The sequence below is a fragment of the Rhinolophus hipposideros genome (assembly GCF_964194185.1).
Source record: "Rhinolophus hipposideros genome assembly, chromosome: 1".
Taxonomy (NCBI): domain Eukaryota; kingdom Metazoa; phylum Chordata; class Mammalia; order Chiroptera; family Rhinolophidae; genus Rhinolophus; species Rhinolophus hipposideros.
Window position 1 is genome coordinate 108,654,167 of NC_138047.1, and position 16,886 is coordinate 108,671,052.

Consider the following 16,886-nt stretch of genomic DNA (forward strand, 5'->3'; position numbering starts at 1 on the left):
CCCACTTCTCCTTTCCTGTGTTTGCTCTTCCCACCTCCAGGCTGCCCTTCCCCTCCCAGGACTCCTGCATGGGAGGGCGGTTCCATCCGAGCTTACATCTGGCGCCGACCTCTGTCTCTTAGAGTCTGTTCTTCCCTCTTGGTGCTTGCAGACTGGCTTCTGATAGGACCTTGCAGGTGGCATTGGTCGGAGTTGGTGTCACTGGGGCACCCAGGCGTCTCACTCTTGGGTTCATGTGTCTGGGCCTCCAGGAGGGCCCTTGATCCCCACAGTTTCAAGGGAAGTTTTGTGTGTTCTCTGCGAAAAGGGTCCCCAACTCAGGAAACAGAGGAATACCACACTTGCAGAGTGTTCTGGAGGGCAGGGAGCTGGTGCCCCGTGACTTGGGGGGGCTTCAAATAATGTGGGGTCAGAGGCAATGGTGGGCTGGAGCCCCAGTACTGGCTCTGGGGGCTGCTTGTTAAATGTTTGGGCATTCTGTGAGAACTAGTCGCTCAACTGCTAGAGGCTGGAACTTGGCCGTGGTGGGAGTGTGTCCAGCAAGGCAGTCGGCAAACAGGTTTGCTGGGCGCTGTGGTCAGCCCCGGGCTTCGGAGAGCCCACACCACTCTCTGGCTGTCTTGTCTTCGGCAAGTCCTGTGACCTCGGTGAGACCCAGTCCCCTTACCTGTGCAGTGAGGGAGAATGGTCACATGGACATCAGAGGGTTGCCATGAAGTGCAGGGCCAGCAGGGGGCTGGTGCCCGGCGGGCATCGGTGAGCGGTAGGCACCGTCAGGTGGAGTGGCCATCTTTCGTGCACCCTGACAGTGCTGGCTTTTTCTTTCCAGGTGGCTGCCACAGGCCGTCAGCCTCAGACAGTGGTACGTATGTGGATACCATCGTTTTTTGTTTATAGGAGTTATGTAGACCTTCCACGTCATCAACACATTCGAGCTGAGCCACTGAAGTGCACTTAATAATGTGGCCCATTACCCAAACCCACGCTGCTTCTTAAGCAGCTGGAAATGAGACAGAACGAAAAAGGAAGGACCTTCCCTCAGCAGCATGGGCCTCCAGCCCGGCTGCGTCCAGCCCCTGCAGGGCCGTCCCTTCCCTTCCTCCCTGCTGCTCGGCTGCCCCGTCGCGGCCCGGAGGTGGGCTCTAGGCACAGCGGTCCGAACTTGAAGAATACACAGGCCGCATTCACCCTCTGACCCCTGGTCTCAGCCCCATGCCCGGCACCTGCTGAGTCTTGGGCTGGGACAAGCCCCTCCCCCTCTGGGCCCTGGTGTCCTCCTTTGTACATCCAGGAAGGCAGTGCTGGCCTCATGGCATGGTTTTGAACGTTATGTGGGAGCTGATCTTTCTGAAGGGCTCAGAAGCAGACATTTCTGCAAGTCTCTTCCTGCCAGACTTGGGCATTTGGTATATTCTAAATGGAGAGACTAGATTTGCTTTCTTTTAAAGAAAGGAGGAAATACTTTCCCAATACACAAGTCAGTGACGTGCCCTATGGTGAAAACCCTCAGTCAGGCTGGCTCTCCTGTTCCCATTTCACAGATGTGGGAGCTGAGACCCAGTGGCCAGGCCGGCTCACCCACTGGCGAGCATTGAAGCCCAGTCCCGGTCGGAAGCCCTCTCTGGTCCTCCCACCAGCCCCTGCCTCCTCCAAAGTTGCCCTTGTCCAGGACCTCTCCCTACCCAGACAGTGGTGGCCCCTCCCTCCAGGCCCTGACCCCGGTGGGTCTGCTTGCGAGAACCAGGCCCTCAGTAAGCGTCAGACAGATGACCGTGTGGGTCCTCGTGGGAGGGAGTGACCGCTGACCCCGCCTCCCCCCAGCCACGTGCGAGGATCTGCAGCTCAGGACCTGCAGTGACACAGCCTACAACCGGACGGCTTTCCCCACCGCCCTGGAGCACCGGTCCTGGGAGGCGGTGGAGTCCAGCTCCGAGTACATCCTGCTGAGTGTCCTGCACCACCTCCTGGAAGGCCAGTGCAACCCCGACCTGCGGCTGCTGGGCTGTGCCGTGCTAGCCCCGCGCTGCGAGGGCGGCCGCGTGCACAGGCCTTGCCGGCGCGTCTGCGAGGCCCTGCAGGAGGCCTGCCAGCCTGCCTTCGACGCCATCGACATGGCCTGGCCCTACTTCCTCGACTGCGGCCGCTACTTCGGGGGCGAGGAGGAAGGCTGCTACGACCCCCTGGAGAAGCTGCGAGGTAAATGGGGGCTCTGGGGAGAAGTGGTGTGGAGCAGTCAGGTGACCGAAAGGAGTGGGAACGTGCCTCCACCAGGGCGCCGGCGAGGAGACCCGCATGCAGGCGCCAAGCTGGGACCGCAGACAGCGTAAGAGCATGACGGCCCCGGGGGCTGGGGGGCCTCGGCTGCAGCCCCCTCCAGAAAACTGCTACGCTCGGGCTGCTGTCCATGGGCTATGCCCCCGTCTGCTGTACGGAGGGCACGGCCCCCAAGAGGCCTGCCAGGCAGAGCCTGTGATTGCCGAGGGCCAGCCCTGAAAGATCACACATAGGCTACTGGCTGGTAGCCAGACCCCTCAAAGTAGGGTCTGTGGGCCTCGTGGGCTCAAGGCAGCTGCAAAGGGGACTGCAGATGTGCAGGCTTTGGTTCTTCGTGGACAAGCCAGCGGAGGGGCAGTGGGCCCTGGGTGGTGGTGAGCCACTCATCTCGGGACGTGTGCAAGAGGTCCTGGAGGGCTGGCTGCTCGGCAGTGGGCTGGGGATGGGGTGGAGCCAGGGAAAGCCCTACAGGGCTGCTGTGCTCCCTGCTGGGTGAGAAGGAAAGGCTCTGTGAGGGCCGCAGCACCACCCATGGCAGCCTGGCTAAGAGCTTTCTGCTGCAATGAACATTCTTCCTGTGTCGTCCCAGACAGCTGCCACGAGTGACACGTGGACACTGGCTGCTTGGAGTCTGACCAAGGACCTCAGTGTTGATTTTATTTGATTTTAATGAATTTAAGCTTAAATGTAAATGGGCACGTGTGACACTGGACAAGGCAGGACAATATCTGCTTCCGGCCTCTCATGTACTCATATCATGAAACTAAGGGAGCGGTTCACAGGCTCTGCTGCCGAGTGCCACACATGTGGGTCTCATTTCAGCCCCACAACTACCCTGAATATTAGTCACCATTGTACAGATGACAGAGTGGAGACTCGGAAGGCAAAAGGCAGCGGGGTCATCAGCTGCAGCCTGGCAGAGCCGGTGTGAACAGGCTGACGGACACATTGATCTGTCCACTCCCCAAACAGCTAGTAAGCACCTGCTGCGTACATGGCTCGGGCTGTGACGTGCAGGGTGGCAGGGGAGGTCACGCAGGTGCGTCTGTGCTGGCGGCTCTGCTGTGTGTGCGGGCGTGGGGTGCCCCTCAGGGCGAATCGTGGAGCTGACTCAGCTGGGCCCGTCTTCCCAGCGCTGTGTGGGGCAGGGCGTCCGTGGCAGCACTCCGCAGGCAGATAGGAGCCCTGTGCAGGGGCAGAGGCAGGAAGCGGGCAGGGGAGGCGCTGGGGTGGGGCCGGGATGCAGATGGAGGAATCCAGACTCTGCTTGCCCTGGGAAAGCCCGTGGACTTGGCTTGAAAGAGGTTATTTTGGGCAACTCCGCCACCAAATTGCCAGTTCTGTCTGCTTTCTATCTCCTCAAAAACCAATTTTAGCAGAAGCAAAACCACAGGGTGAGTAAGACACTTAGGGTAAAGCATTAACTGCTAGGGTTCCTCCAGGAGCAGCCCGCAGGGACTTGCATGGGTCAGTGCAGAGGGCAGGCGGCGGTGAGGGGGGCGGGTAGCGACCAGGATGTCCACCCAGAGCTTATGCTCCAGTGAGGGGGGTGGGAGGGCCAGCTGGCTGTGGGCTGTGCTGGAAAACATCTGTTCCCCAGACCTGGAAGCCCATGAGTTTCTCCTAAGGAACCTTTCTTAAGTGGGTGAGGCTGCCTTCCCTACCCACTTCCCTTCCCCCCTCCCTCTCCCTTTTCTCCCGGCCCTGGACAGGCTCACTGTCCTGTTGGTGACAGCAGCAAACAACTGGTGTCCTTGCGTAGTGGAACGGTAGGCTGTAGGAGCCTTTTGGAGCTGCTGGTGGCTGTCTCAGGGGTCTTGAGACCCTTTCTACGTGACCCCTGAGTGAACAAGGCAGACAGGGACTCGTGCTGGCACAGGAAACGTCAGGAGGCCACACGACAAACAGCGCTCTTCTCTGGGTTGTGGGTCCTGTAGGTCTTTCTCATCCTTCCTAGTCTGCTGTTCTGCACTGTATAAAATTTCCGAAGTAGCTATTCTTACTCTTAATAACATTAGAAGCTATGTTGCTTCGTACCTTTGTTATTAGCTGCTGATATTAAGTATTATAGAGGGAGTCTTACTTTAAAACATAAACACAGATAGACGGGGAGCCATCCCAGGGAAACACGTGGGTCCCGCCCCCCAAGTGGCCTCAGTGCAGTGGGGATGGGGGTGTGAGGGCCCACGAGCAGTCAGGGTCCCAGGCGGTGGCCGGGGAAGCAGGCGTGGGCAGACAGAGCAGCCGTGGGTGGGCGGCAGGCGGTCAGAGGCCGACGCCAGCGCCCCATTCTTCCCGCAGGAGGCCTGGATGTGGAGGAGGCACTGCCCTCGGGTGTGCCTTCCACCTTCATTCACTTCACTCACCACCCCTACGCCCAGATGGTGCGTGTGCTGAGGCGGACGGCCGCCCGCTGCTCCCACATTGCCAAGACCTACAGCATCGGGCGCAGCTTCGATGGCAAGGAGCTGCTGGTCATCGAGTTCTCGGGCCGCCCTGGCCAGCATGAGCTGAGTAAGCCACTGTCACTGTCCCACTGAGAGGCCTCCGGGAAAGGGCTCTTCACCTGCTTGGCCGTGGGGGGCATAAGCCGGGGTCCGCGATCCTAATCATAGACCCTGACGTTTGGGGGACAGGGCGTGGGCAGAGGCCTCGGAGCTCTGCTTGGTGCACGGCCACCACCACAGGCCATGTGGAAGCACGGAGAGGGAGGGGACACGGTCCCGGGAACGAGGACTGCACAAGTCAGGGAGAAGAGAGCGAGGGCTGAACGATGGCTGCCGGACCCTTGTGCACCTATAGGGAACACGTAATCGCTTGTGCATTTTGTCGTTTTGCAACCTTGCCCTGGCAGCCGACCCCAGGCTGGTCTGTCCAGAGCCCGGTCCGGCTCCTTTAAGCTGCTTGGGGAAGGTGGTATCACAGAGTTGTGAATAAAATTATTTCTCCATTGTAAAACTCATGTCCAGTTTAAGTCATGTCAGGCTTAGTGCTCCTGTTTTGAGATGAGGGAGAGCAGCATGGAAAATGCCAGACTTTCCGGTCCCTTCAGAGCTGCGTTCTTGCAGAGGAAAGTCGGACTTCACTGCAGCCACAGTTCCCTCTCCACCATGAATGAGAAAGGGCCACTCGAGCCAGGAGTGTAGCTGCTGAAAAATATTGTTGTGGGGCTGAGTGTCGGGCAGGCAGAGGCTGTGTGGGCTCTGGGGCTGGGGTGGGGACTCTGGCCCCCAAATCCAAGGTTCTAGCAAGGACTCAGCCCCCTGGCTGGCAGCCTGTTTCCTGCCTGGCAAGGTGACCTTGAACTCTCCCACCTCCAGGGCACTGAGAGCGTCAGGCACAGGTGCCCTGTGCAGGCCTTGCAGGGGGTCACGGAGTGAGGGGCCAGTCCTTCTTCAGGCTTATTGCTCAGCTCATCTGTCCCTGTGCCCATGTGACTCAGCTGGGATAAACCTAGACGCAGGCCCCGGGCATTCACCCCTCATCTCTATAAGTTAACTGAAATGCACACCTCATCGGGGTCAAGCGACTGGTGCCTTTGCTAGGCCGGCCACATGCAGGCCCGTTTTTATCTTAGTGGCTTGGATATCGTGAGTCCAAAGCCCTCTCCCCAGCTAGGGGTCAGAGGTAGCCCAGCCCCCTCCTAGCCTCCACGGCCCACCCTGCCTCCTCCTCCCCACCTTGTGCTGGGCTCTCAGCTGAAGACGGGAACTCTGCTCTATTAGCATCGGCCTGGAGGTGTCCCCTGTGTGGAGAGTCAAGGCAGGTGACTGTTGTGGAAATCCTCAGGGTCTTTTACACCTTTGAATGCTGTAGGGACACAGGGTTTTGCTCCCACAGATGCAAGTCTTTGGGCTGAGTGCAGCCAGGGAGGGAGACACCATTTTCCAGATGAGCAAGGTGAGGCTCAGAGAGGAGAGCTGACTTGCCCAAAGTCACACAGCTAGTAAGGCTGCCAGGCTCCTGGTCAACTCTCCCACACTCCATCCATCCATCCATCCATTTATCCATCCACCCATCTATCCATTCATTCATCCATCCACCCATCCATCCATCCACCCATCTATCCATCCATCCATCCATCCATCCATCCATCCATCCATCCATCCATCCATCCATCCATCCATTCATCCATCCATTTATTCACCCATCCGTCCGTCCATCTGTCCATCCATCCATCCATCCACCCATCTATCCATCCATCCATCCATCCATCCATCCATCCATCCATCCATCCATCCACCCATCCACCCATCCATCCACCCATCCACCCATCCATCCATCCATCCATCCATCCATCCATCCATCCATCCATCCATCCATCCATCCATCCATTCATCCATCCATTTATTCACCCATCCGTCCGTCCATCTGTCCATCCATCCATCCATCCACCCATCTATCCATCCATCCATCCATCCATCCATCCATCCATCCACCCATCCACCCATCCATCCATCCATCCATCCATCCATCCATCCATCCACCCATCCATCCATCCAACCAACCATCCACTATCCACCCATCAATCCATCCATTTATCCATCCATCTATTCGCCCACCATCTTCCTACCTTTTTTCTTTCCTTCCTTCCTTCCTTCCTTCCTTCCTTCCTTCCTTCCTTCCTTCCTTCCTTCCTTCCTTCCTTCCTTCCTTTCTTCTTTCCATCCACGGGCCAGCTGCTTTCCCATCTAAGCACCAATGTACACCTTAACTTATTACACAAACATGAAGAGTGGCTACAACAAAATTTGCACAGTCCACTGATACCATATATTATCATTAATTAATATCCTGGATTTGTCACGCTACTAATTATGGCTAAACATGACAAATGAGTGCCACGAAAGTGATGCCCTCCAGGAGACCTCATTAGGCACAGAAATGCTGAGGCTAAAACAAGTATGAACAGGTGTCAGAACGTCCGGCCACCCCCACTGAGGGGGCACTCAAGGCTGTGGGGAGCCCAGGGCGCTAGATGACCCCCAGGTCACCATGTCCCCCCAGTGGAGCCCGAGGTGAAGCTCATCGGCAACATCCACGGCAACGAGGTGGCGGGACGGGAGATGCTCATCTACTTGGCCCAGTACCTGTGCTCTGAGTATCTGCTGGGCAACCCCCGCGTTCAGCGCCTGCTCAACACCACCCGCATCCACCTGCTGCCCTCCATGAACCCCGATGGCTATGAGGTGGCGGCCGCAGAGGTGAGCGCCTGAGGCCGTCGTGGGCTGCTGCCTCTGCCGCCCCCATCCACGCCCTCCTAGCTGTCAGGGAGGGTCTGGGTGCCCCCCCGTTCCAGGGGATGCGGCGTCAGCAGGCATCAGCACGGGCCTGTCCTGGCTGGGCAGGGAGGGGACAGGCGCTGATAACTCATGCGTGCAAAGGTGGTACGTGCCGTGGAGCAAAAGGACGATGACAAGGGAGTCAAGAGAGGGCGAGTGTGCTGGCGGGAGGTTGGGAGCTTCCTGACCGCAGGGGTGGGGCCGAGCAGTGTGTAAGCGTGGGGGGCACTCCAGGCAGGGGGAGCAGGCAGTGCCAGGCCCTGAGCTTGCAGGGTCAGCAAGGGGCCAGCGGGAGGGGCCTGAGAGACGCAGAGGAGGCCAAGGGCCGACGTGCTCCCAAGTTCATCACAAAGCCAGAGGGGAATCACTGCCGCGGCCTCCAGCTCTCAGCCCAGCCCTGCCGCTGCCCCTGGAACAATCACAGCAGGAGTGCCGACGGACCCCTGTGTGGGGGTGGCCTGTATTTTCAGGGTGCTGGCTACAACGGCTGGACAAGCGGAAGGCAGAATGCCCAGAACCTGGACCTGAACCGCAACTTCCCCGACCTGACCTCCGAGTTCTACCGCCTGATCTCGGCCCGCGGGGCACGCACAGATCACATCCCCATCCCGCAGCACTACTGGTGGGGTAAGGTGAGCCGCTGCTGCCTATGCCCGCCAGGTTGGGCCCCGCCCACAGTCATGCATCCATCTGGGGGCTCAGCTATTAGGGCCGCTCAGGTGTGGTCCCTCCCCAAGACAGGAGAGCCTGGCAGTTAAAGCCTTCCCCTCTAGCCTCAGTTTCCTGCCTGTGAAACGGGGATACCTCCTCACTGGGTGTTGGTAGAATTCAGGGAGCATGCATTGAAAACACCAAGAGCCTGGGAGGTGCTCAGGGAATGCATGCCCAGGAAGGCTGCCTGGAGGAAGTGACATCCCTGCCAGGCAGGAAGAGAACTGCAGGCAGGAGCACTGGCACGTGTGAGAGCCCAGTGGTTGGGTATTGGCCTGGGGTGGTTAGCGGGGCGTGCCCAGGGCTCAGGACCACCTCCTCCATCCGGACCAGGTGGCCCCTGAGACAAAGGCAATAATGAAATGGATGAGGACCACCCCCTTCGTGCTCTCAGCCAGTCTGCACGGGGGCGACCTGGTGGTGTCCTATCCCTTTGACCTCTCCCAGAACCCCCACGAGGAGAAGATGTTTTCTCCCACGCCCGATGAGAAGGTGAGAGGTGGGTGCCGTGGTGGGGTGGCTTTGGTGGGTGCAGGGGAAGCGGTGGTGTGGGTGGTACCCTTGGGCCTGGCCCAGTGTCAGTCCTGTTTTGAGCCCTCAGTGTCGCTGAACCATTAAGAGCCTTCCAGGCCCAGCCAAAGCCCCCTCCTCCAGGAAGCCTTTCAGCCCAGCTGGAAGCAGCCCCTCCCGCCTCTGGCTATACCCACCTTTCATCCAGTGTCCGTATCTGGGAGCCTGGGGGAGGGGGGGAACCCTGGGCGAGTGCCCTCCCACCAGGCCACCTGGTGTTTTCTGTCCAAGTGGAGGGTGGGTTCTGGGAAAGGCCAGCAGAGGGCAGTGCTGCAGCGCGCATGGCACCCGCCTGGCTCTGGACCAGTCCATCCTTCCTGTGGGCCTTGGGGTTGTTAAGGATCTGGCTCCCTGGGAGTTGGAGTGCAGTGGGATCCGAATAGGAATTCTGGCCCCCTCATCACCTGGGTCTGGAGGAGGTCCTGCTCCTCTCCAGGCCTCAGTTTCCCTCTCTGGTCCTACCAGCAGGGACTGAGACCTGGGATGATGACAGGACCCTCTGTAGCCCTCTTCTCCCCTGAAGCCCTGACTGGGTCCCTCTCCGTGCCCAATACTGGACCTCATGCAGGCTCTGCTGGGAAGGGTGTGGGAGTGGAGCCCTTTCCATTTCATGGATGAAAAACAGACGAGGGAGGGGTGATCAGAGAGGCCCCCCACGCTCACCCTGCTCTCCTGTCTGCACTCACGCCCTCACTCACTGGCTCCTGCAGCCAGCACAGGCCGAGGGCCTGGAGGGGTGCCACGTTCCGTGCCCAGAGCTCAGTAAGTGACCCCAGGGATAGCTGGGGGACCTCCTGGGGGCCTGGCTCTGGTCCCTGGTGCTGGGCCAGGCCTAGGATCCCTGGGCACCGGGCTCAGCATCTCCGACTCTCACAGGCAGGTATGTGAAGATGTCCCCAGGGAGGGATCCACCCCAATGAGTCCCACAGAGTCAGAACACAGCGTCTTCCCCACCAGCCATCAATCCCCGATCGATAATCCTCAGCCCCACAGCCAGTAGTGGTCTCTGTGGAAACCAGGGTCCCAGGGGAGGTGCTGGGGGCGGAAGAGCAATGAGGGGCTGGTCAGGGTGTCCCGTCACCCCCTCAAACTTCCATGGAGCCCTGTGGGCAACAACAAGGCAGCGTTCAAGGCCCCCAGACCTGCCCCTTCTGCCTGCTCCCCAGGAAACCTGCTCTGAGCTGGGCTCCAGCTCAGTGCTGACCGCCAAAGCCAGCCCACACCCCAGGGTCACAGGTGGCAGGAGCTGGGACCACGTGTCTGTGTATGTCTGCCTCCTCCGAGCAGCCCCCCGTGCCCCACCTTGTTTCATTTACAGCTGTGGTCTCTGGTCTCTGAGTCTTTCCCTCACCCACCTATGCCGTTCTCTGGGCTGGAGTTACTCCCCACGTCCTTGCCCTGTGCCCACCCCCCAGCTTGGGCCTGTTCCCAGCCCGGCCTGCTGCTCATGTGCCCAGGGTTTGGGAGACTGATGGTGACTTTCCCTGCTCTCCTGAGGGCAGTGGGTCAGTGGGACTATAGGGACTGAGGGCCTCTGGTCTTGGCCTGGGGAAACCTCTTTTTGGTCTCCTTTCCAGATGTTCCAGTTGCTGGCCAGGGCCTATGCCGATGTCCACCCCATGATGATGGACAGGTCGGAGAACAGGTGTGGGGGTAACTTCCTGAAAAGGGGAAGCATCATCAATGGGGCCGACTGGTACAGCTTCACTGGAGGTGAGGCCCTGGAGTGCTGGGTTGGGGGAGGGCTGAGGAGGGAGAGGGGAGCAGGTGGGACTTGGGACCTCGTCTAGCAGCTTTTGCTGGTAACTGGATTCTAGAACCTTGGAGAGCAGCAAAGACACATCCTGGTGGGGAAACTTCCACTGGGGCTGGTGCCTGTGGGGCTTCCCTGGCTTTAGTCCTAGTTACTGTCCTGATGAGGGTCATCTGTGCTGTGCTGTAGGTACAGGACCTGGGACATCCCGCTGCCATTTCTGTCGTCTGTGTAATGGACACGTCCGTGTCTTGATTCCACCTGTGACCAGTTCATTTTTGCCTTTAGGGGGTGAAGTAGGGATGCTGGTGGAATACAGGGCCTCCAGTTAAATTTGAATTTTAGAGAAATAATGAAGAATTTTGTGGCACTGTATAGTATGTACCACATGTTACAGGGGACATACTAACCCTAAAACTTTGTTGTTCCTCTGAAATTCAACTTGAACTTGGCGTCTCGTGGTTTTGTTTGCTAAAGCTATGCTAGGTGCACACTGGGCACAGAACAGAGCTGAGTGCATGTGGCCCCCTGCGCCTTGAGGGGCTCCCGCTGGGCTTGGCCCACACTCCCTGGGCTCCACCTGCCACCTTTGCACGCCCCCATGGCATTCACTATTTGTGTTGTTCGGCAGATGAGGGAATTGGGCTCAGACAAGAGAAGGGTTTCACAGGTCCACACTGCAGGTGGCAGAGATGGGACTCTCTTGCAAACCTGTCCTCCCTCCTCCTGTGTTGGCAGAGAGGGTGGCCCCTTGGGCTACTGTTCCAAAGCCAGCTCACCCCTGCTACCCCACCTGGAATGTGCTGTCTTTTCAGGGCGGGGGGTGGGGGCAAAGCAGTTTGTCTCCCTCCCTGAACCCAGGCTCGAGGGTTCCCTGACTCCCAGGGGAAAGGGTCTCTCACAGCTAGGGAAGGAATGGGGCCAGTGGTCAGGCCAGAAGGGCCAGAGGGACGGAGTATGGCCGCACTGCGGGCTATGAATGTTAAGTCACTGACAGTGGCCGCTGCGTACCCGGGCTCAGAGGACCGCCTGACTTCCTAAGGGCCCAGGATCTCCCAGCTGTTCCCAACACAGGGCTGCTCCACCTGCTGGACAGGAACCTCCAGAGGCAGATGGGGAAGAGGCGGGTGGGACGGCCATCAGTCCAACTTGCTTCCAGGCAAGTCTCTCTACCACTCTACTGGCTGGCTGTCCGGCCTGCTGATCAGGGTCCTCCCTGGAGATGGAGGTGACAGGACCTTCCTCTCTAGGCTATTCTCAGGACCGTCCAGATAAAGGGCAGTATTATCACTGGGGGCCAGGCCAGGGGAGGGCCAGCCGCCCGGACCCCAGGGGGGCGTGTGATGGCCACAGGCTGCCTGCCGGCTTCCCGACTGAAAGTCGGCTCAGTCCTGACCCACTGAGAGGCTGCAGAGGATGGTGGGTAAACCCTCAGGGCTCAAACAACCTGGGTTCATAGTAAGCTCCACTCCTTCTTGAGTGAGAGCTGTAAACACCCCGTGCCCCTTCTTTGGAGTGGGGATAGTGACAGCGCCAGCCGCTGGCACCAGCTTAAGTGGTGGAGGCGGTCGTGACATGTGCCCCTTGCTGCAGGCATGTCAGACTTCAACTACCTGCACAGCAACTGTTTCGAGATCACGGTGGAGCTGGGCTGCGTCAAGTTCCCCCCGGAGGAGGCGCTCTACACGCTCTGGCAGCACAACAAGGAGCCGCTGTTGAACTTCATGGAGATGGTGAGCCCTGGCGGCCTGGGGTAGGGCGGGGCGGACTCGGGCACGAGGTGACCCCTCAACTTTGTCGTCAGGGACCCCGTGCATTTAGTTATATTTCAGTTGTTTATTAGTTGACCACTCATTCGTTCATGACTGAAGCCTCTCTGGCCACCGCTCCTCCCACAGGCCGTGCCCTGGGGGATGCTGGGGTTTCCATGAGGCGTACGTCAGATCCCAGGTATTTCAAGGGTCTCAGGGCCTAAAGGGACATAATTGAACAAGGGGAGTGCGGGGGCCTGGGCCTCCCTGGGGAAGCACCTGACCCAGCCTCGGAGGCCACAGGGCTTCCAGGAGGAGGCAGCACCTGGGCTGTGTCTTGACAGAGTAGGGAGAGGTGATGGGACAAGGAGAGCTCGGGCAGGGGGAGTGGTGTGAGGGTCCCAGTGGCCGTGGAAATGGGTGGGCACTGGGCAGGATGAGGCCTGGTGGTGACGTCTCCAAGCCGCAGGCTATTCCTGCAGTCCAGGGCCTCGGGCACGTCTGCCCCTTGGACTCGGACAGCAGGGCACAGGCTGGTGGGGGAGGGGTGGGGCAGCTGGGCGGAGGGGTAACTGCTGTCATGGGGGCTGAGGACACCCAGAAATAGTTGTGTGGGCAGTGAGCTGGAGCCTCAGAGCACGTGTCTGAAATAACGCCTCCCTGGACTTAGAGACCCAAGTCGCCCAGTGGTTTGGTGACTGAGCAGGGAATGGGTGCCAGCTGTCCCGCCACCTCTCCCAGCCCTGACCTACACCTCAGTGTCCCCAGCATGGCTCACAGCGGAGGGATGTCATGGGTCCTCAGTAAGGCCACGTGCATGAGAGGAATGCAGGAAGTCAAAATGAAAGACAACAGTGATTTACAGAAGGCTCTGCTATATTTTATTTCAAGCATTTTCAGGAGTCACACAAATTGCATTTTGACACAATGTCCCAGTGCGAAGCAGGCTCTAAGAGAGAAGCAGACCTGCCCAGAGGCAATCATGAGGGAGTTGTAAGTGCACAGCACTTTACAGTTGGAACCCCCCACATATGGCATCAAATCCTGACACCAGTCCTGGGCAGTTGACAGCCTGCTCCATTTTATAGACCAAAGGACAGTTTTGTGGAAAGGACAGTGCTGTGCTGGGCGGCGTCACTGGGCCATGCTCCGGCTCCTGTTCCCGCCTCTTGGTGACAGTGGCACCGCCAGAGGAGGAGACAGAGTGACGAGGCCTGTCTGTTGTCACCCAGCGACTGCCCAGAGCTGGAACTCAGATCTGGCTGCCCCAAACCCCACTCCTGTCCATGAACCCCTCCTTTCTAGAAAGATCAGGAACCAACCTCCAGGCAAGAACCAGGCGGAGCCTCCCGGGTCAGCAGCTACAGCAACAGGAACAGCAAAGATAACAACTGCATGTCATGAGCGTTTGCGTTCCTCTTTTATGGCTGTGCCAGCGACCTCTGGCTGCACGAGGCGAGTCAGGATTTAATAATGGCTCCAGGCCAGACCCCGCACTCATTCCGTTTTACGGCTGTCTGGTGAAAATGAGTTTTAAGGAGCTTTAAATGGAGCTGGGATCACTCCGAGGATATTGTATGTGAAGTCTCGGGATATGAAGATTTAATAGCGTGCGGCCGGGCACATCCGCCCCCAGGGCTGACCCCCCAGAAAGCCGGCCGAGTTCTGATAAGGATCAGGCCTGTCGTGGCCCATTGAGGCCTTTTTCACGGTGATCCGGACCAGGCCTTTGGGGGTGTCGCCATCTCCCTGAGTCGGGAGCGGGAGGGGGGTGTGGGCCATCTCTCCTCCCTGTGGTGGAGCTCCGTGTCGTAAGCCTGAGAGCAAGGACAAAACAAAATCTGGCCAGTGCAAGCTGGCATTAAATGAGGTCCCACTATGTGTCCGGCCTCTGCTCTCAGGTTGGGGGAAGGGCAGTCAGTGACATCACAGTTAGGTCAGGGCTGGGAGTGGGAAGCCCAGGACTGTGGGACCCCCGAGGAGGCCCTTGATGGGGCAATCATCAGGGAGGGCTTCCTGGAGGAAGAGGACTGCGACGTGCGTCTCAGTGGGAGAGGTGAGGGAGATGAGGAGATGTTGGGGCAACACTGGAGGTGGGCGTGGCAGCCTCCCGGAGAGACCGGCCTCACTGGGCTGAGTTTCCCCTTCCACCCAATCACCTGGCCTTGTTTGCTGTGACCTGTGGACCCAAGCTGTTGGGTGGCTTGGCTTGTCTATTGCTGAGTTCTTAATTAGAAATGTGAGTAGGATCAGGCAGTCCTGGGAGGAGCTTTCCTTTGGGAAGTGCAGTGTCCGAGTCTAGCCCGTGGATGGGTGCAGGGGCTGCAGGCGTGGGCTCAGGACCAGTTCACAATTAATAAGCGGGAGGCAGGCCCTGTGGCCCAGCTCTGGCGCCATCCGTGCATGGATTGCTATTCTCTAGCAGCACCCTGGCAAGCATCGTGACCCCGCTTTACAGATTGGGCGACCATGCTGAGATGCGAGGTAGCTTGCCCAAGGTCAGAGAGGGCATTGGTGCCACGGCCAGGGCTCCAGCCCCTGGCTTATGCCCTCCCCATGGCCCACACGGCCTTTGGGACCCCGGCTCAGAACCAACCTGCTCTGGTTATGAAGGTGGGGGTAGGGGACACTCAGGTGTGTTAGAAGGTAGGCATGAAGGGGTTTTCTGCTCAGCGCTCACGGCCCAGGAGATGTCAGCCAGACCCTCAAGCAGCACTGGTGGTCATTTATAAACCTGTAACGGGGTTGATTGCCGGACCGGGAACCCGGGAGATGGTCACCCTCATTTCCCAGATGAGGAAACTGAGGCCAAGAGAGGGGAATCACTTACTCAGGATGGCAAGGCACATGGTAGGCTCAGCCACCTGGGGACCCCCGGCTCTGAGGAGAGACATGCAGGGACTGGCTGGGGCAGCCGTGGGCTCTCTGGAGGACACCAAAGGACACCAAAGGACGTGCCACATTGGTGCCCTCGTGCTTCGTCCCCCAGGTGCACCGGGGCATCAAAGGAGTGGTGATGGACAAATTTGGCAAGCCGGTCAAAAACGCCCGGATCTCAGTCAAGGGAATCCGTCACGACATCACCACAGGTGAGCTCCTTCCTGGGCCAGTGTCCTGGCTGCCGGTCCCGCAAGCACTCGCTGCGTCCCCACGCTCCTCGAGGTGGCTGCATTCATCCTCTTCAGCCTGGTCGGGAGGGCGGGAACCTGGGGCTGCGTCTCCTCAAGCTGTGTCTCCTGCAGCATCTGGCCCAGGGGACAGTGTGCTCGGCTCTACTGACAGTCAGTGTGTACTCCATGTTCATCAAGAAATAACTGCTGGGAAGAAGCCTCCTTCTGAAAGATTACAGGAGGGAGACGCCTCCAGGCCATGTGTGTTCATGTCCCAGTGATGGGTTGGCGTGTCCAGTGTGGGCTCTGGCTGCCCTTCCTTGGGGATTTCACAACTGATCTGAAAATTACAAAGATTGTGATGTGGTTACCTGGTCCAGAGGAGGGAGGGATGAAGGATGGGGATCGTGTGTGAAGGCTTCAGAGAGGAAGTGGTGCCTGCACAGGGCTTTGAGGCATGAGTAGGAGTTTGATAGAGGGAGGAGATGGGATGGACATCTCAGGCCAGTGCAGAGGCAAGTGTAAATTTGGAGTCTATCTGCCCTCCCGGCTAACACCCACTCCGTCTCCCATTACCCATCCTCTCAAGGTTGACTCTAAGCGAGATATGAGAATCATTTTATTCTGTTTGTCCATAGCCCCAGATGGTGACTATTGGAGACTACTGCCTCCAGGATCCCACATCGTCATTGCTCAAGCACCTGGCTACTCCAAGGTCATCAAGAAAGTCACCATCCCTGCCCGGATGAAGAGGGCTGGTCGTGTGGACTTTATTCTCCAGCCTCTGGGGCCTGGACCCAAGAGGTTCCTTCAGGGGCCACAGAGAAGCAGTCCTGGGCTCCAAGACACGCCGAGAGGGGCCGGCCCACACAGGGAGCCGGAGGAACCCGGCCAGGAGCCCTTCAGGGCACGGAGGCAACCAGGGGCCAGCAGGAGCAAGCCCTGGTGGTGGTCCTACTTCACGTCACTGAACCAGCACAAGCCACGCTGGCTGCTCAAGTACTAGGTGCCACCGTCCGTGTGTGACACGAGCCCAGCCCACCTCTGGCCCAACATTCCTGGCTCTTGATTTTGTCTTCCAAAGACATCCCATCAAGCTGTTTCTGTTTAATTAAAGTGTTTTTATTCTCCCCTATCGTGATGAGAGGCTCTGTGTGGGAGGCGTCTGCTGGGAGACGACTCGAACCCCTGTTCAGTGAGGGCCTCCCTTGGCCTCGCCCACCCGATAACCCTGGGTCAAGTGCTCCTGCCATCCTATAAGCGGCCACTAACGGGTCTGCCATTCAAACCCATCTGTGCATGGTCCTTAAAGTGAGAGGGGCCCTCTACTTTACAGACGGGAAACTGAGGCTGGGTGGGGGCACGTGACATGCCCAAGGCCACACCTGGAGAGGGTGGTGCAGGGCTGAGCAAGGGGCTGGGACTCTGGGTCCTG

General features: G+C 58.7%; 1 protein-coding gene across 1 annotated transcript; it reads left to right on the forward strand.

Annotated features, from left to right (window-relative positions):
- Positions 1-837: 837 nt before the first annotated feature.
- On the forward strand, positions 838-16,506 carry CPZ (carboxypeptidase Z). Its single transcript, XM_081051306.1, has 10 exons — positions 838-862; positions 1,822-2,196; positions 4,576-4,788; positions 7,282-7,478; positions 8,027-8,188; positions 8,601-8,759; positions 10,415-10,550; positions 12,184-12,323; positions 15,331-15,430; positions 16,090-16,506. Exons 2-10 carry the CDS (start codon positions 2,112-2,114, stop codon positions 16,455-16,457), a joined length of 1,560 nt encoding a protein of 519 aa, XP_080907432.1. The 5' UTR covers positions 838-862; positions 1,822-2,111; the 3' UTR covers positions 16,458-16,506.
- Positions 16,507-16,886: the final 380 nt, after the last annotated feature.